Source organism: Lolium perenne, chromosome 3, assembly GCF_019359855.2.
Source record: "Lolium perenne isolate Kyuss_39 chromosome 3, Kyuss_2.0, whole genome shotgun sequence".
Taxonomy (NCBI): Eukaryota; Viridiplantae; Streptophyta; class Magnoliopsida; order Poales; family Poaceae; genus Lolium; species Lolium perenne.
The window spans coordinates 54,488,654-54,501,551 of record NC_067246.2 but is presented as its reverse complement, the minus strand read 5'-3'; the positions used below and the strand labels follow the sequence as shown (position 1 = coordinate 54,501,551).

At 41.8% G+C, this 12,898-nt stretch overlaps 2 protein-coding genes across 2 annotated transcripts; both read left to right on the top strand.

Moving 5' to 3' along the window:
- Window positions 1–2,009: 2,009 nt before the first annotated feature.
- On the top strand, window positions 2,010–2,875 carry LOC139837886 (uncharacterized). The gene is made up of 2 exons (XM_071827193.1): window positions 2,010–2,572; window positions 2,680–2,875. The coding sequence occupies exons 1-2, from the start codon at window positions 2,010–2,012 to the stop codon at window positions 2,873–2,875; spliced, it is 759 nt and encodes a 252-aa protein (XP_071683294.1).
- A 6,863-nt stretch (window positions 2,876–9,738) lies between these two features.
- LOC139837885 (uncharacterized) lies at window positions 9,739–10,604 on the top strand. The gene is made up of 2 exons (XM_071827192.1): window positions 9,739–10,301; window positions 10,409–10,604. The coding sequence occupies exons 1-2, from the start codon at window positions 9,739–9,741 to the stop codon at window positions 10,602–10,604; spliced, it is 759 nt and encodes a 252-aa protein (XP_071683293.1).
- Window positions 10,605–12,898: the final 2,294 nt, after the last annotated feature.

Genomic DNA, 12,898 nt, shown 5'->3' with positions numbered 1-12,898 from the left:
GTTGTCCTATTGTGCATATGTCTTTGGTATTTAACCGCCCAAAAATAGTACTAATATATTTGGGAATTGGTTGCATGGACTAGACAAAAGAGTCAGAAGCCAGATTAGAGGGCATTTGTGCTCCTCTTTAGGAAATATGGAATGTACACCACACTTTTAGTTTTAACGAAACCAAACATGCTTATTTCTTGCAAGTTATCCCTCTTGCTATTTATTGGACCCGTATGTGGCTATGTCTCGAGCCAGCGGAGCACCGCCATGACATGAATTTTGGGTGCAACCGATTGGAAATAGTTGCACATGATATTTTCCACCGGCGCAACTGACAGCTTGATCGCAGACTCACATGTTGATCCACTGTCGTTTACTTTTTACCACTTTTTAGATGGTTGCATGTATCGACCTTGAGTGATCCGTGATATTTGTATAATTATCATACTTGTAGACGTTGAGACTGCTTGTTTAATATTGTAATAAAAACCATTCACATCATTTCTATGTAGAGGTTGGGGCTGCTTGCCCTTTTTTTGAAAAAATGGAGATTATTTACGGATGAGAAGACGGAACGGAGGAAGGGTATTTAAGCCGGGAGTAGGAAGAGGAATGGATGGGGAGGTAAACGATGAGAAGGCGGACTCCTGAAAGAAATTAGCCACCTTACTAGGGAACGACGGTGCCCAGCTTGTAGTTGGCATTGGTGGCAATGATTGAATACGGGGCAAGGGGGGAGAGGAGGTGCTAAGACTTAAGTGGGCAACAATGTAGGTGCGGAGCCGTGATGAGCACAGTAATAAAATAGGTCATGCCCTAAGACTAGCTTGTATGGTATTTAATTTGTACACGACAATTTTAAAATAAGGAAATTGTGAGTGAAGGGTTTACAGGAGAATATTAAAGCATAATGTGCTCTATATTTGTTTATAAAACCAAAAAAAAATAGGAGCACATGATCGTAACAAAGGCTTGACATGGCCTCACCATGAAGATATGCAGTGGAGAAGAAGCGGGGAGGAGGAAGACAAAGGGGATGGGATATAACTTGTGGTGAGATCAACAAACTATTGACGATTGTATATGTGACATGATGGCAGTTGAACGGGCAATGATCTCACGGGCGGACTTAGCTCGTTGCACGATCAGAGTATGGTGGTGTCCCCACTTGTCGCTTGCGCTAGTGAATCATGAGGGATGGTGGGTCAATGCGGATATGAGATAGGGCTGCGACGAAGTAAGCGACAATCGGTGAGGGTGATGTAGCGGTCGCGGCAAGAAAATAGGCCATTCATGCCCTAAACCAAGGGTGGTATGTAATATAATTTAGAAACAACAATTTTTATAATTGAAATTCATTTGTGTAAGGGTTCGCAATAAGATGTGAAAACATATTCTATATATGTATGTGAAATAGAAAAATATAGGGACCACACGTTGAAGCAAAGGGCCTGACTAGTATTGCGTCGTGGAGATGAACAATGAAGGAGGGATGAAGGAGATGAGCAGTCCAGGAGGTAGCAGGCGGAAGTGGGTGGATGTCAAACCCGGTATTAATTATTACCAAAAAATAAAATATGTGCATGGTACAAGTGAACAACGATGAGTTTTCCAGGCCAAACCAGGTATTAATTAGTTCCAAAGAATGACGAAACTATTAATTTGGCACCACGTATATTTAGCACCACAGTAATTTTTGCCATGAATCTATAGTACTGAATCCCTATCCGTTCGGTCCAGTACCTAAAGATTTTTGGATTTCGTTTGGAGCAATTACACGCAGCTACTAACTAGGATGTAAAACCAAGTTGGTTTGAAACAATCTCTCCCAGCTGCTTCCCGCGCTGGGTTTCTATTTTTGGCACCAAATTAACCAGCGGAGACGCGTTGCCGGATCAGAGCAGCTACAAATACCACCTTCACCACCGGCCATTCATCCATCCACTCTCTAGCTTCCTTCCTTGGCCGGCCTTCTTCTCCTTTCATAGAGAGCTCTCTAGCTACCCTTGCAAGAAGCAATGGCGGGTAGTATGACTGTGCGTGAGGTATTGTACATGTACAGTGTGGCACGACAGGCTTACGAGCGGTTCGTGTCCATCTGCGGCAACCCGGAGCAGGCCAAGAACGCGGTAGCTCTGCTTGTGTGGTTGGACCAGGGCACCATCTCTGCCATCCACCACGTGCCCAGCATCAGCCCCACCGCTGTCGCCACCGTCGCTGCCGAGGCCAACGGCATCCTCGACTGCCTCCGCCACCAGGAGCCCATGGTCCCTGCCATCCCGCTCATCTCTGCGCTCTGCCAGGATGGCAATATCGACCCACGCTTCTTTGCCTTCCACCAGGACCTCGTTGTGAGGGGAGTGGCTGATATCCTCGACGGTGTTGGCAAGCTCATCTTTGATGATCGGCTGCATGTGTTGCTCAGGAAGTACCAGACTGGACTTGTTGGCAACCCACCAGAGCTGATGGTGCCGTATAGTAGTGAGCCGGTGGCTGTGCCAGAGGACTGCCGCTCCATGTTCATCACCTTCTCCAAGGGCATGCCCATCGACCGCGAAGAGATCTTCGAATACTTCAGACAGTAAGTACATCAGACTAATCTATATCTAATCTTTTATATATGCATAGGGAAAAATGCCTCATTTACTAGTATAGGATCGTACTTATATATTTATAATTGGCATTCAGGAAGTGGGGTGACTGCGTTGTGAGGGTGCTAATGGAGAAGACATCAGCTGGCAACGCGCCGATGTATGGCCGCATCATCTTCAAGAGTGAGGCGTTCGTGAGGCTCGTGCTCAACGGACAGAGGCTTGTCAAGATCACCGTCGGGTACCGTGAGATCTGGCTTCGCAAGTATGTCCCCAGGCCTACCAACAACTGAGATCCAAAACTGTTCTTTGCCAAGTACCCAGAGGGTTGGGAGTATTTATCAACCTTTTTATACAATTGTATCGATGAATATCTATGTATCTAGCTAGTCCTTGTACGAGGCTAGCTTATTAGATCCTTGGATCTAGTATGTTTCTATTTATATGTAATGCCTAGAAATAATGTTACAGTTTTTTTATATAAGTTTGTGCTTGAACCAAAGATGGAAATAAAGGAACAAGACCAAATGCATAAACCACCTTCATATATACATGTTATCCAACAGTTAACCACATTGAGACAAAATTTAAATGCTTGTCACAATTTTAAAATGAGCATTGGTTGTTCGCCTTCCCGCCATCGTTCCACCTTGCTCACTTTTCCCATCCAGTTGCTTGTTTTCGTTGCCCTCGTACCATTTCGCCAACTCTTCTATTCATGGCGTAACACATGGTTGGAAACCTTCAAGGCACAAGCCTAATTAGGGGTGTTGCTCGCATAAAGGAATAGAAAAACAAAATATTGTTTCCTCATTATCCTTTGATGACCATCGTTTCCTCTCCAAAACAAAATTGGGTAAAAGTTAAGTTTAAGTTAAAATAAGGAATTTTTCAAGAGACCCTTAGCTTCGCTTTCTTTCATACACCACTTCAAATAGTGACAGAGTTAGCCTTTGCACGTTTTATCAAGGTGTGTGTGGAAGATATACGACAGGTATATTGCACTTTTTTTACTTGTGCGTAATTTTCCACTCTTTTACACTTGCATGTGTGTATCGTCTTGTCCTTCCATAAAAGTTTTTACAATTCTCGTGATCAACATGCAGAGGCTTCTTGAGATCACAATCGGGTACCGCCGAATCTGGCTCCGAAAGTACGTCCCTAGGCCGACCGATGACTGAGATCCAAAACGCATCCTTGTTAAGTACTCAGGTCGGTAATATCCATTATCCCAGTGGATGTACAAGGCTAGCTTACTGAATATTCAGATCTACTCCCTCAAATCCATATAAAGTGCCGCTGCCTTAGTACAACTTCAAACAAAAATAGTGGCACTTAATATTGATTAGAGGGAGTAATATATATCTATTAATATGCAATGCCTGGGAAGTCCATTAAAAAGGTTGTTAGAGAAGTTTGTGCTTTAACAAAAGAGGGAAATACAAACATAAGAGTGAATAAAATAAACCTTCTTCATATATACTCACCAAAAGTCACCCACGTTGAGAAATAAATAAGATGTATGTAGCAATTTTAAAATGATCATAGGTTGTAATTATTCCCGCCTATCGTCCCATCCCTGCTCAAATTCCCCATCTAGATGCCTGCTTCTCATCGTCCTCATAAAATTCCAACTCCTCTTCTGTTCATGGCATAATACATCGTTGCGAGCCTTCAAGCCGCATGCTAATTAACTATGTTGCTCCCCTACCGACATGGAAAAACGGCATATCATGCCCTCATTATCATTTAATGAATACCATTTCCTATACCTAAATTTTTGTGAAAAAGTTTTACGATTAAGTTGCAATTATTCATTTCCTGGAGACCTCATTACTTTGTTGTGTACATCACTTAAAATAGAAACAAAATGAGCTAATTTTTGCATTCAATGTGCCTAGAAAATATACAACAGGTGCATTGCACTTTTTACCCGCAGATGATTTTTCCATTATTTTACACTTACACATGTGCGTCGTCTTGCATGTACTATGTGAGTATCAGGACGCTCCATCCATACACACGGCGATTTTGTTGCCTGAAAGCACTACCTAAATCTGTTACAAGGTAAATGTATGCTTCCAGGAAATTAAAAAAGGGCTCAAATAGAATGCTCGACAATTAAAAAAGAAGTAGTCGTTACATGAAGGTCACTCATAGTGGGATATAGATCCCTTGAGAATTGGTTCAACTATTGATTTTGACATCGGCCACTTAAGTACATCCTCCCAACATGATGACCCAACACCCTTCATATTCCCCCCTTTCCTACTTTGTTTAAGCCTCATTAGTATGGTCCTTGATCTTTATTTTCTTGACCAATGACACTTTACTATTTCCACTCAAAGGAGGGAGACATACCTAATTAAACATGCATGCTACTCCCATCATAGAAAGGGAGTGACCACGTAATTGTTACTCGCATATCCTCGCTCCTAGCTGCTCGAAAGTTCTAGGTTTTGCTTTCAAAATGCAAATATGTGAGGACTCTTAGCTTCCAAATCATGCTTACACCGCTAGAAATATTAATGTACTAAACTATTTCATCAAGCCAAGTATGGACATTTCCATAAGTAACGTATGTTTTGTACACTTATAGTGTTGCACATTTTTTATTTGTAATTTACACATATGTGTGCACCCTTCTTTTCTCATTTGCTTTCCCACCTACAACGGCTTTGGACCCTCATATCTCCACATATGTGTGTGCATGATATGCACGTGCATTATCGATTTTTTAAATTCGTGTCTGCATTGTGAGTTTATTTACATCTATATGTGCATTTCACATCCCAGACAATGTGGCTTCTTTCACCCAAAATATATGTAATGACAAGTTCTATACCTTTTCCATATATGTTTCTACGCAAATGTGTATGTCTCTTGTAAGTTGTTGCAAAGTCTGACAAAAACCCAAGTGTCTTGTAAGTGCGGTGACTACTATCCATTTTACCCACAAACCTCGGTTTCCATAATTCTTGTTTTGGTTTTAGTTCAAACTTAGGCTAAAACCACGAATTTTGGAATGGATTAGTAACAAATGGAGTACCCGAAGAGCAAGTAGGTTATTGTATGTGATTTAATAACAAATAGAAATTGTTTTTTATTGATAGAACACGACACTTTATTAATCACATTACATCAATACAAAAAGTCCTCTGGATGGAATCCGAAGCAGAAACAGAAATAAAACCTAGGCTAGTTACATCACAACTCCTAGCCAGAATATGTGTCGATTCATTCACAGAACGTCTAACTTGTCGGAAGGTGGCCGAGGCGAAGCTCGCTGCCAAAAACACGATATGCTTGACCATGTCACCCACCGCAGACCAATCAGGTCTTGGAGATAAAAGACCCTGGATTAAGGACAAACAATCAAACACAAAGGTCACCCTGTCATAGCCATGATCACTAGAAATAGTCATCGTACATCGCAGCGCTAGGGCCTCTGTCATTTCTAGAGGAGTAGAACCCTGTAAAGGTTCACTGACCGCAAGTGAGCATTGCCCCATTTGATCTACGAACACTGCCCCAACAGCCATGTGACATTGATGTGGGAACATCGCAGCATCTACATTCACCAGAAACTCCCTAGTCCGGAGCGTTGTCCATTTTTAGAGGCTTGCTGGACTCCCCGTTCCCCCTAGTGCCCGGTCGGATTTAAAGCAGTATTGAACGATCATCTCAACATACTCAATGATCCTGACAGTCGATTACTTTGGATCTTGATTCTGCTGATTATTCCTTGCATCCTTCCTTGTTTCTCATATATACTAGCAGCTAACGACCAATACGGTAGCCTCTAGCTCTGCTGCGTGCTTCAAAAATTTAAAGAGTTGACAAATCACTTTACATAAGCGAATAGCGCGGAAATTCATCATATGTTTTGGCTTGGTAACTTTTGGGATGACCACAATGATTGAGTTACAAAAACCCACTGGTGCCTCAGCACCCATAATAAAAGACCGCATTGAAAATTTCTTCCTTAAATCCCAATGGGTTTGATAAAACAATGTCGGGAAACCATCAGCTCGGGTGCTTTCATTGGACACATTTGGAATAAGGCAGTGCCGATCTCATCGTTTGTATATGGTATGCATAGATTCTCATTCACATCAGCCGTCACTTAAGATGGTATAGCATCCAACACTGCACGAACTGAGGCACAAGTTCCAGAAGAAAAAAAGATCCTCATAAAAACTATGAACCATACCTTTAATCTCCCCTTGAGCCTCACAAGCCATCAACAATACATCAATTTTGTTTGTTTCGCATTGTGTCGTGGCCGTTGCGTGGAAGGAGGTATTATGGTCCGCCTCTTTGAGCTATTGAACTCGGGACCTCTGGCGTGGCATGATCTTTTGGGTCCATTGCTGCAACGTACTATGGGTTTTCCAAAAGCAAGTTCTATAATTAATTAAGCAGTCATTGCTAGGCTGCTACCACTACAGATCTGCAAACATGTGAGCTGTGAACTTTTGGTTAAATTCGGTTGTGTATTGTATATATGATGGAATAAGGATCACAATGATCTCCACAAGATTTTCCTCTCTGCTCGGTGCAATACAAGCACTGATGATTAAATTTGATTGTGATATCTAGTCTTTACAGTGACACATGTTCTGCATTGGGCCTCTTATTTCTTCTTTCGAAACCTATTTTTGTTAGCACTAATTTCTGGAGCAAATTTTTTTTCCTTGTAGGTGTGCTTATGCAGATATGAAGTTAGAATTCAGAGCACATTCAGATAAACACAAAGTTAATCAATCTTTATTAGACACATGGTTAAAATAATAAACCGACTAGGATAGTTTATTGTGACCATGATATATTAGCCATCGAAAACCCTAGATCATGACTAAGTTTGTTATGTATGAGAAGCAGGTCAACTTATATATCTAGATTATATGTCTCGGATTACATATGTGGGACATATAATTCCATAATTCCATAGAGTACATGTCCTTGTGTCCCATGCACCTCTCCCCAACAAAAAGATCGAGGGGAGAGGAGAGATAACAGATATAGGAACATAAAGACAAACAATCGAATATTTATCAACAGATCGAGGGCAGAAACAAAAATGGAATACGGTATATTATGTTAGTGTGATATAGCAACCGATGAAAACCTTAGCTCGTTAGGTGGAAAGAATATGTCCGAGGAACGCGAGAGGAGAAAAAGGAAGTTCAATTAAGTAAATTTTTATGTTTTGGTACAAATGTACATATACATGATAATCATGGAAGATCTGTGATTAGAAGATAAGCAACCAAATTTATATTGACGTGTCGTTGATTTAGTAGTCGTTACAAACTCTAACTCTTTACCATAAGGCAATATAGTGATTATATGGAAAGAAGGGGGTGGGAAGGAGGCCAGCTTAAGTAACGACTACAACATGCAATAGAAATAGGAATTATTTTCCCTCATAGCCCTTCTACCTTCGACGAGTATGATAGACGATGCTCCTAAATTGAGTGCACGCTTTCGAGCAACAAATTAGGGAATGACACATGATGCACCATGGACATGATAGGCAGAGGAGAAGAGGGAAATAAAGGAGGAGATCTAATAGGAGGTAGGAAAATGAATGGATGCGGGAGATAACCGATGGCAAGGCGGACTCCTGGAAGAAGTTAGCCTACTTCAAGCCTTCATTGGTGGGAATTGCATAATCCAGGGAAAGGGAGAGAGGAGGTGGTGGGACATAAGTGGGAAAACAATGTGGGAGACGAAATGCATTGATCGAGGCAAGAAAGGAGGTTACTCTCTAACTTGTATGGTTTTTAATTTGTCTATGACACCATTTAAGTAAAGAAGTTGTTGGTTAAGGGGTTTATAATAGAATATGAAAGCATAGTGTGCTCTATATATGTATATAAAATCACAAAATATTGGGAGCACACACGTAGCAAGGTCTTGAGATGGCTAAACCATGGATTTATGAAGTGCGGAGAAGAACGGGGAGAAGGAGGGAGATGAAAGTGAGAGGATCTTACCGACGGTGAGATCAACAAACTATGATGATTAACAGGGGCGGACCCAACATCCTTGTTGCGTGGGCACTTGCCCGCTTCAGTGCTAGATGCGTTGGTTAAAATTGCCTCTTGTCTTGATTTTTTCTTTGAATTAGACTCCAGCTTTGTTGTGTGCCCAGGATTTACAAAAGTTCTAGGTCCGTCTTTGACGATTAATGTTGATGAGATATGTGACATACTAGTGGTTGAATGGAAAATGGTCTACTGGACAGACTTAGCTCGCAGCATGATCAGATATTATGGCGGTGTCCCTACTTGACGCTTGTGCTAGTGACGATAAAGGATTGTGGGCCAAGGGAGAGAGGATGTAGGGCGGCGAGGAAGTGAACTACGGTCGGAGTGGGTGATGTAGGCAACAAAATAAGCGAATCATGGCCTAAGCCTAGGGTTGGAAATTCATTTGTGCCCGGATTCACAATTAGATATGAAAACTTGACGGGTTATATATATGTATATGAAATATAAAAATATAGGAGCATGTGTTGAGACAAAGGTCTTAGGGCCTGACAAGTGTTGAACCGCCAAGATGAACAATGGAGGAAGGATGAACGAGGTGAGCGGTCGAGGAGGGAGAATTTAGCAGGCAGAAGTGCTTGGATGTTAAACCCGGTATTAATTGGTACCAAAAACTGATATATACGCAAGGCACATATGAGCACATATGAGTTTTGCATGCCAAACCTGGTATTAATTAGTACCAAAAAATAATATAATCATGAGTACAAAAGAATTGATTTGTACCAGAGGTATATTTTAGCACCACACAAAAAAATCGCCATGAAACTATAGTATGATACAATGTATTGCATACCTATGAATCCATATCCATTGTCCAGTCCGTACATATATTTTTTTCGCTTGGAGGTTACACGCATGCCCCTACTAATTTAGGATGTAAAACCAAGTTGGTTTGAAACAATTTCTCGTAGCTGCTTCCCGCGCTGGGTTTCCATTTTTGGCACCTAATTAACCACCAGAGACGCGTCGGCAGATCGGAGCAGCTTCAAATACCACCTCCACCGCCGGCCATTCATCCATCAGCTCTCTAGCTTCCTTCCTTGGCCGGCCTTCTTCTCCTTCCATAGAGAGCTCTGTAGCTTCCCTTGCAATCAGAAATGGCGGGGAGTATGACTGTGCGCGAGGTGTTGTACATGTACAGCGTGGCACGACAAGCGTACGAGCGGTTCGTGTCCATCTGCGGCAACCCGGAGCAGGCCAAGAACGCGGTAGCTCTGCTGGTGTGGCTGGACCAGGGCACCGTCTCCGCCATCCACCACGTGCCCAGCATCAGCCCCACCACTGTCGCCACCGTCGCCGCCGAGGCCAACGGCATCCTCACCTGCCTCCGCCACCAGGAGCCCATGGTTCCTGCCATCCCTCTAATCTCTGCGCTCTGCCAGGATGGCAATGTTGACCCACGCTTCTTTGCCTTCCACCAAGACCTCGTTGTTAGGGGAGTAGCTGATATCCTCCACGGTGTTGGCAAGCTCATATTTGATGATCGGTTGCATGTATTGCTCACGAGGTACCAGACTGGGCTTGTTGGCAACCCACCGGACCTGATGGCACCGTATAGCAGTATGCCGGTGGCTGTGCCGGAGGACTACCGCTCCATGTTCATCACCTTCTCCAAGGGCATGCCTATCGACCGCGAAGAGATCTTCGAATACTTCAGACAGTAAGTACATCATTCGAATATATATTTAATCTTTTATATATGCATAGGGGAAAATGCCTCATATACTAGTATTGGATCATACTTATATATTTATAATTGGCGTTCAGGAAGTGGGGTGACTGCGTTGTGAGGGTGCTAATGGAGAAGACATCAGGTGACAACGTGCCGATGTATGGCCGCATCATCTTCAAGAGTGAAGTGTTCGTGAGGCTCGTGCTCAACGGACAGAGGCTCGTCAAGATCACCGTCGGGTATCGTCAGATCTGGCTCCGCAAGTACGTCCCCAGGCCTACAAACGATTGAGATCCAAAACTCATCTTTGCCAAGTACCCGGAGGGTTATAAGTATCGATCTACCTTCTTATATAGTTGTATCGACGAATATCTGTGTAGCTAGCTAGTCCTTGTACAAGGCTAGCTGATTAGATCTTTGGATCTAGTATGTATCTATTTATATGTGATTCCTAGAAATAATATTACAAAGGATTTTATATAAGTTTGTGCTTTAACCAAAGATGAGAATACGCCAATAAGTCCAAAAGCAATAAACCACCTTCATATATACATGTTATCCAATAGTCAACCACACTGAAACATAATTTAAATGTTTGTCATAATTAGTTGTTCGCCTTCCCGCCATTGTTCCACCATGCTCACTTTTCCCATCCAGTTGCTTGTTTTCGTTGTCCTCGTAGCATTTCGCCTCCTCTTCTATTCATGGCGTAGCACATGGTTGAAGACCTTCAAGGCACATGCCTAATTAGGTGTGTTTCTCGCATAAAGGCATAGAAAAATAGCACATTTGTTTCCTCATTATCCTTTGATGACGATTTGTTTCCTCTCCAAAACAAAATTGGGTAAAAGTTCTATGTTTAAGTTAAAATAAGGTGTTTGCTAGAGACCCTTAGCTTGCCTTTCTTTTATAAACCACTTAAAATAGTGACAAAGTTAGCCTTTGCACATTTTATCAAGGTGCGTGTGGAAGATATACGATAGGTACACTGCACTTCTTTACTTGCGCATGACTTTCCATTCTTTTACACTTGCATGTGTGCATGGTCTTGCTCTTACATTAAAGTTTTTACAATGCTCGTGATCAACAGGCAGAGGCTTGTCGAGATCACCATCAGGTACCGCCAAATCTGGTTCCAAAAGTACGTCCCTAGGCCGACCAACGACTGAGATTCAAAATGCATCCTTGCCAAAGCTTGGAGTATCGATCATCCTTGGTGTAAATTTGTATCCATGAATATCCATGAAGCTACCTAGTCGATGTACAAGGCTAACTTACTAAATATTTAGATCTACTCCCTCAAATCTATATTAAATGTAGCTGCATTAGTACAACTTTGTACAAAATTAGTGGCACTTAATATGGATCAGAGGGAGTAGTATATATCTATTAATATGTAATGCATGGAACGTCCATTAAAAGCGTTGTTACATAAGTTTTTGCTTTACACACATATATAAGACCGAACAAAATAAACCACCTTCATATATACTCACCAAAAAGCCACCCACGTTGACACATAAATCAGACGTGTATCACAATTTTAAAATGATGATAGGTTGTTATTCTTCCCGCCTATCGCCCCATCTGTGCTCAAATTCCCCATCCAGATGACTCCTTCTTATCGTTCTCATACCATTTTACCTCCTCTTCTGCTCATGGCATAATACATTGTTGTGAGCCTTCAAGACGCATGCTAATTAACTATGTTGCTCCTTTACCAACATGGAAAAACGGCATATTATGCCCTCATTATCATCTAATGAATACCGTTTTCTATACCTAAAGTTTGGGGAAAAAATCTAGGCTTAAGTTCAAATTATTCATTTCCCGGAGACGTTCCTTTCTTGTATACATCACTTAACATAGCAACAAAATGAGCTAATTTGCACATTCAGCATGCCTATAAGATATGCAACAGGTCCACCGCACTTTTTTTTAACCCGCATATGATTTTTCCATTATTTTACACTTACACATGTGCATTTTCTTGCATGTGCTATGTGATTATCAACACGCCCCTCCATACACATAGAGATTTCGTTGCCTGAAAGCACTATCTAAATCTATGCTTCAGGGAAAGAAAAAATAGCTCAAATAAAATGCTCGACAATTATAAATAAGTAGGAAGGTCACTCATAATGGGACATAGATACCTTGAGAATTAGTTCGACTATTGATTTGGACATCGGCCACCTACGTGCATCCTCCCAACACGATGACCCAACACCCTTCATATTTCCCCCATTCCTACTATGTCTAGGCCTCATTCGTATGGTCCTTGCTCTTTATTTTCTTGACCAATGAAACTTTACCATTTCCACTAAAAGGAGGGAGATATACCTAATTAAACATGCTACTCCCATCATAGAAAGGGAGAAACCACGTAATTGATACTCGCGTATCCTCGCTCCTAGCCGGTCAAAAAAATTAGGTTTTGCTTTCAAAATGCAAATATGTGAAGACTCTTAGCTTCCAAATCATGCTTACACCGCTTGAAAAACTAATGGACTAGACTATTTCATCAATCCAAGTATGGACATTTCCACAAGTAAGGTATGTTTTCTATACTTATAGTGTTGCAC

Excerpts from the sequence above, each read along its gene's own strand:
- LOC139837885 (XM_071827192.1), top strand. The coding sequence starts at position 9,739 with ATGGCGGGGAGTATGACTGTGCGCGAGGTGTTGTACATGTACAGCGTG. Across the intron at positions 10,302-10,408 it reads ATCTTCGAATACTTCAGACA|GAAGTGGGGTGACTGCGTTG; the intron begins GTAAGTACATCA and ends ATTGGCGTTCAG.
- LOC139837886 (XM_071827193.1), top strand. The coding sequence starts at position 2,010 with ATGGCGGGTAGTATGACTGTGCGTGAGGTATTGTACATGTACAGTGTG. Across the intron at positions 2,573-2,679 it reads ATCTTCGAATACTTCAGACA|GAAGTGGGGTGACTGCGTTG; the intron begins GTAAGTACATCA and ends ATTGGCATTCAG.